The sequence below is a fragment of the Porites lutea genome, chromosome 3 (assembly GCF_958299795.1).
Source record: "Porites lutea chromosome 3, jaPorLute2.1, whole genome shotgun sequence".
Taxonomy (NCBI): domain Eukaryota; kingdom Metazoa; phylum Cnidaria; class Anthozoa; order Scleractinia; family Poritidae; genus Porites; species Porites lutea.
The window spans coordinates 998,491-1,005,258 of NC_133203.1; the positions used below are offsets into that span (position 1 = coordinate 998,491).

General features: G+C 36.0%; 1 protein-coding gene across 4 annotated transcripts in view; it reads right to left on the bottom strand.

Moving 5' to 3' along the window:
- Nucleotides 1-6,749, bottom strand: part of LOC140930128 (TRAF3-interacting protein 1-like) — a 14,005-nt gene extending 7,256 nt beyond the window's left edge. For 2 of the 4 annotated variants that reach the window (XM_073379796.1, XM_073379794.1), the window contains exons 1-9: nt 6,512-6,749; nt 6,360-6,428; nt 6,181-6,229; nt 4,108-4,217; nt 3,612-3,673; nt 2,442-2,586; nt 1,365-1,490; nt 996-1,064; nt 286-334 (exon numbers count right to left, since the gene is read on the bottom strand). In XM_073379796.1, the coding sequence (XP_073235897.1) occupies nt 286-334; nt 996-1,064; nt 1,365-1,490; nt 2,442-2,586; nt 3,612-3,673; nt 4,108-4,217; nt 6,181-6,229; nt 6,360-6,428; nt 6,512-6,634 (802 nt within the window). In that variant the 5' untranslated portion in view covers nt 6,635-6,749. Of the gene's footprint in view, nt 1-252; nt 335-995; nt 1,065-1,364; nt 1,491-2,441; nt 2,587-3,611; nt 3,674-4,107; nt 4,218-6,180; nt 6,230-6,359; nt 6,429-6,511 lie in introns of all 4 variants that reach the window. The other 2 variants (XM_073379795.1, XM_073379793.1) reach the window with 1 other exon arrangement.
- Nucleotides 6,750-6,768: the final 19 nt, after the last annotated feature.

Consider the following 6,768-nt stretch of genomic DNA (forward strand, 5'->3'; position numbering starts at 1 on the left):
AAGGCAAAACAGAGGCCTATAATTGAAACTGTTTCAAAAGTTGCCAGACATAGCAATTCTTCAACACAAGTAAAGGAACTTTAAATGGATGTTGATGAAAAAAAGTTTAACCAGACTTTAAACAAGTTGTCAAGACCTTCAACTACACTGAAGGTTGGCAACAGTCTTAACATTTTGCTCACTAGATTTTGAACAAATGTTCTTTCCCATTAATATCATTAACTATCTAAGTGCTTTGTCACACAAGCATACCCTCTCCCTCCCCTGATGGTCTGCGTCTCTGACCTTTAGCAGAGGAGGGTCTTGGTATTCTATTTGCAGGTAGCTCTCCATTCTGTAAACAGAGAGAGAAAAAATGTCCATGAATTCATGCATCACCATAACTGTTTTTGCTCTAATAACTGGCAGATAAGTGGCAGTCACAGATTAGCTGCCAACATCTTCAATTTTAGCATAGTTTTGGGAAAATGTCACTAAAAGAGTGTACAAAGTATTGTTTCAAATATGTTTTGCCATAGTAAAATGAACTGTTAACAATAAGATTTTAAACTGGCACAGATGAAGGTGGCAGGGGAAGGCAAAGTTTATACAGATGTACCTTACGAATCCACCTTGATAAAAAAAAGATCTTTCTGATGTTATAATGTAAAAGCATTTTAAATACGTCTACCATTTAACAGTATGTAATCATGAACATCTAATGTATTTTGGTTGTCAGTGATCAGAGCTGGAAGGCACAAAATACACTAAGCATCGAGATAAAATACACAGAGACAGACTAGGAGCTCGGGAAAATCTGTGGTAGAGATCAGTACTAAATACCCTCAACTATAACAGCAGAGTGAACCTGTTCAGTTTGTAGTTTCACTAGGACAGCTTGTCATGTGGTTATTATTTTGAGACATGGTAGTCCATTGACAAACATGCTGTTGTGATGATGTTGAAAAATCTTAATTTCTTGTGATCATAATAAAATGTTATGGCAATATTTTTACCTCAAGTTCTCCATCTATCACACCTGCTCCACTGTCTACACCATCAATATCATCTTCTTTCTTTGGTGCCTGACAAGAAGAAAAGCCCATCAACACAAATTTTGCTGCAATAATATTAAAACTAGACTCCCACAAAATTTACTCAATATTATTATAAATCCCTTTGATTGTAAGTTTTAGCATTCATGCTGACATTCACAGCTTAAAATCACAATCTCAGTACCAGGGTATAGATACTCTCATCACAACAGGAATATTTATACATGTCTAAATCAAAATATTTATAATAAAAAATTATCTTTAACATCCAACCACATTTTCTTGACTTTTTCATTAGTCATTGAATTGGGGTTTTCCATGTACTTTTACCTTTTCCCTAATTTTTTCAGAACTTCTTTCTTCTCTTTCCTTCTCCCGTTTGGCAGAGTCATCTTTTTTTCTTCTATCAGAGGTCTCTGTCTTGTTAGAAGAGCCATCCTTTTTCTTAGCATCACTCTACAATGATATTTTCACATTAATGGCACAATCATGATTTTCTCATATAAACATATTTTTTTGTGAGCAGCCCCAAGAATCTATAGTGATAAAATGCAGGGTTAGCAAAAGCAGTGGTATTCAAGCCCTGTGACCAGTGTTCAAAACACTGGCCAAAGTCATGGGGAGGGGAGGGGGGTGCATGAAGAATCTGAACCACTCAAGTTCATGAGTCCCTAGATCACAATTCATGCACATCCACTGGAGGTAATCTAGATTTAGTGGTCTGGCTTGCCGTGAGTGCAAGTACATAATATTATAATGTAAGCTATTAGCTGAAAACTTTTGTTATCATTCAACTCAGTTATTTAATGTGGTTCAACCTTTTCTCCAATTATTTAAACTTTGTCAAAGGAAACTTTAAGCTCAATTTCATTTTGATTTACAAGATACTAAATGCAGAACGTTAGAAAAATAATACTGTATGGATTAAGCCATGGCTAAAGGCAAAGCTCCTGTTAATAAATTTATAATAACAATATTATAAATTTATTAACAGGAGCTTTACTTCAAACCTTGCAAAACCTTGTAACCTTGCAAAGAAATCCACTAGTAAAAACCAGTAGCTTGTCAGCAGAAAACTTCAAAAACACATAACCTCAATGGGTTGACACCTGAGCCCATGCTACAGTATGTGATACTGGTCAGCAGATACCCTGTTTTGACAGTTATCAATAATATTATTGACCACAACATGGATCTGCAATATCAGGTCACAGGCTCACCACACTAATTAGAAAAAGTGAGATTTCACAATGGTTGCCCTATGGTGGGGACATATGGTCACTGACACATGACTACCAAAATCTCTCATATGAATTAGATAACCAAATTTTCTTAGCTGTGGGTTTCCGCTCGCTTGTGCAAAGTGCGTGGGTGGAGCTCAGCTGAAAATCAACATGAACAAAATACCTGTTTACGCCTGTCCTTGTCTTTATCATTCTCTTTGTCTCTATCTCTACTTTTTTCTCTTTCCTTCTCTGTTTTGTCCCGTTCCTTTGATCTTTCTCTCTCTTTACCTCCACTTCCAGTTCTTGATTCCTTTCTTTTGCCATCACTAAAAATAACATTGGACAAAGGGGCCAATTACACATAGGTGAATTTTAACCAGAGATAAAATTTCACTCTGTGATTGAGATTACCGTACATAGCAATTTCAACACAGGTGCAATAATTCAAACTGGGTGGGAAAATCTGCCAGAAAAGATCTTGTTATGTTATGTGTTTATTAGTTTTCCACTAAATGGGTTTTAAAAACTAATTACAATCAATACTAAATACATTAAAATTAAAAATCTAAAATTCTAATAGATGTTAAAATATATCACATTACTAATTAAAAACTACTGAGAAATTCCTTTAAATGTCTCTTGAAGATTGGCAAATTATCACATCCTCTTATTTCACATGGAAGAGAATTCCAGAAACTCGTTGCACGGTATAAAAATGTGTGTTGCCCAGAAGCTGACTGATAAGCTGGGATATTCAAGTTATTCTTATATCTAGTATTACGGTCATGAACGCAATCACGTGTCTTAAATCTATGACAAATGTAGCTAGGGGCTAACCCCTTAACACATTTAAATGCTAAAACCCCAAGTGTTCAAAAGCAGAGCAGTGTGTATGACAAGTTCATCTGTGCTCAAATTACATAGATGCTTTTCCGCTTAATTGACAGGGCTGAAATTTCTGGCCCAATTTGAGATAAACAGGCTGGAGGTTTCAGCATGGACTACGACTCTTTTTATCTAGTTGCATCTATAAATTTTACTATCCATCCTGTAAAAGGGGTTGGAAATTCCAGAGGGGAGTGTGATGGAGGGGAGGGGGATCCGAGGGGGGGGTTGGTTAATCCGAAGCAGTAAATTTCAGAGAATTATGTTTTGGGTTGAGTTCAGTTTTCTTTAGCTGACCTGCAAAATACGAGGACATTCACATTAATACATACAGCATATTTGAAGCCAAAGGAGGGACACTCACTTGATAAATGTTAATTGTGCTAGTCAATACTTTGTTTTGAATATCACTATTTCATGAACAGGCTTGCCTAAATGTATTTTGACAATAAATATTTTTTTTTACCTTGACTCTTTACCAGGCTTTTCTCCTGCTAATACTTTTTTCACTGCATCAGAGCTGCTTTTCTACAAGTGGAGAAACAAATTACAGTAAATTGAATTGGTAAAAGCCAGTTTAAGTCTTTGTAGAGTGTACTTTTAAAGGAAACCAATTAAACCAAATTTTTCCGTTTCACTCCTCTACTGCAATGTAGCAGCATAATAAAAAAAAATATTTCTATAGCTGAAATTTTAAAACATCAAATATTAGTGGATATGTTACAGGCCAAAATTAACTTCAGGTTAATATTTTTTAACTTAAAGCTCAATTTTCTTTTATCTCCTATAGCTAGCCCTAATCATTATTCATGAATTAGGGCTAGGAGAAAAAGGAAATTGAACATCAACCTAAGTGGAAAAATTTTAAACTGAAGTTAATGTTGACTTTTAACAGATATTTCACACCATGTATTTACACAATCATACTGGAATAAAGTAAGAGATAGTATAGTTTAACTTACTTTGTTCAAAATTGCTGTGCCCATTGACTGTAAGAACTCATTTGTCTTTTCAGGTTCATGGCCAGCCACAATTTTTGAGGGACGCACAGATAGCTGGCCATTTATCATGCCTAAATGTTAAAAAAGGCTTGGTAAAGAAATGGTAAACTTTATGGGTAGGAGGAAGAGAATGAATTACCTTAAGTTTTTAAAAACCATTTCCCTTAACCCTTAGTAAAAACTGTATCTACAGTGTAAACAACTTCATACAAAATGGGAAAATGGGATAAATCACAATCTCTCAAACCTAATAGCAGTGTTCTCCCTAATTTTTAACTCAGTAATTTTGTGCCAGAGGCACACTTTCTCTGAAATGTCATTCCCTTATTTTGAGACCTACTATATGCAAATCGGCCATTAAGACATCAATTTAAAATGTTTGATTCCAATAATTTTACTAAGTCTTCAATGTTCTCTTTCCAAAATGCGTGGCCCATAAAAAGAAAAGCTGTGTATGCTTTAGTACTTTTCTATGTATATTAATTTATATTCATTTTCCTTGTGAGAATCCAGTCAGATCACAACTTCCTTTTTTTAAAATCTACTTTTTTTAATTTCAGTAAACCTTCAAGCGGTTGCAGGCGGTAAGAAGCATTGCTTCAGGCGGTAAGTTTTACCGGTTACCACCTGCTAAGGAGAACACTGCTAAGAGGAACACTAATATTATTATTTCTTCACCTCTGAAAGGACCAATAAATAAATAAATAAATAAAATAAATAAATAAAATTATTACAGGGCCATGCTCTAGTAGCCCCAATGGCCCCTGGCACCTTATTTTTGCTCTTACGTAACTACAGTTGAACCCCCACTAGCAGCCACCTCTCCACAATGGCCACCTTTTTTGTCCTGGTGAACAAAATAATAATCTATACGTCGACTCTTGTTTAAACCTCTCCACAAGGGCCACCCACCTCTATAATGGCCACTTTACTCTGTCCCAAAGGTGGCTGTTGTGGTGAGGTTCAACTATGGGAAATCTTTGCTTTTTCATACAAATCGTAGGCTGGCCACCCTGGATTTCACGAGTTCAGAGCACCGGGCTCCCTTTAATTTTTTTTAGAGCATTCAAGAAATACAGTCAACTCTCTTTATAACAGACGCTGTAGGGACCTCAAGTTAGTGTCCTCATTGACGAGAGTCTGTAATAACTGGAGTTTATTTCAGTCAAATATCTGTAATATATTTAAGCCTGGGGTTTAGCTGCTGTCGGTATTATCAGGTATTCGTTATGGCAAGGTGTCCACAAGGCAAGAGTTGACTGTACTCTGAACTTCAATAAATAGGAAAACTATTAAAAGTTTACATTTTTTTTCAATTAAATTTTAATACAATCTGCATATTCTTGCCCGTTGTGTATTAGTTTACCATTATAACCAAAAACATAAACATAAAACCAGTATTTTGACACGATTAGAGTTAAAGCTAGAAAGCTTGTGGGGTAAGCAAAGAAATCTGTTTATGTGCTATCACAATGAATCAAATGTGAGAGATATTTATTAACAGGTATGGATTTTTTTTCTGGTAAAGAACAGCTGTGTAAATGAGACAAGTATCTTGCGAAAAATAATTTTACAAATAGGATCGCATCAAACTGTAAGATTTGACACCAAGGTGCCAGTCGCAAAAAGAATACGAGACTTCTATGGGGTCTTACATCATGCAAGAGACAACGACCCTCACAAGCCTCTAGCTTTAAAATTTCATCGTTTATTTCCAAAGGTTATATGCCCGTACGTAAAAGCCAAAGATCGTATCAATATATAAATATTGTAGTTACAAAATTCTTTCATGGGACCACGACATGGTCGACCGATGTCGTGTTAAGCTCAGCTCCTCGACACAAGAAACTCTATTTTTTCCTCTGTTATTGCCTGGAAGACACAACACCGCTAAACGTATGAAAGGGCTTTCTAAAACTTGGACAGTTATACTTAAAGGGTTTCGCAATGAACAGGTTTTCGAGGGAAAAAAACTCCTATCGATGTTGCTGCGTAACTTAGCAACACACAACAGGAGCCATTTTCGAGCCTTACCTACGACGTCTATCGCTTTCTGAAGAAATGCAATCTTAGCTTCTTTATCCTTCGAAGAAAAAAGGAGATAAACGATCTGTTAAGTCAATAAAACTCACGATCGTGGTCAATCAGAGAAAAGGAGAAATACAGCCAATAAAAATAACACTTCGTTTTAGCGGACGCCGAGTGAAGTGTACCTTGACATTCGCCGAGTCCATCTCATCTGGAGTGTACAAGCCTTTGAGAAATCCAGTGTTCCTGATAACCTAAAATTTCGTTCAAAACAGAAAAGCATAAGAAAAGTGTTCACTCTATGAATAAAGCATGAAAATTGCAAGTAACAGAGTACCTCGGTAATTATGTCATGAAGAAATCGGAATGGAGGCTTGCTCAGCAATTTATCTGTAAGAGGAGGTTTCTTTATGACCTTCCCTAGCGTGTCTTGGGTTTTCTTTGCCACTTTCTGATCCATGGATGTCAAAATTTTTCTGTTATACTGAAAAAGTCTAAGAAAAACAGCTAAACCAGAGCGAAATGCTAAAGTACTTGCCAATGATTCGCGGCCATCATTACTTACTGTATAATGAAGAATGTAACAGAGACCAT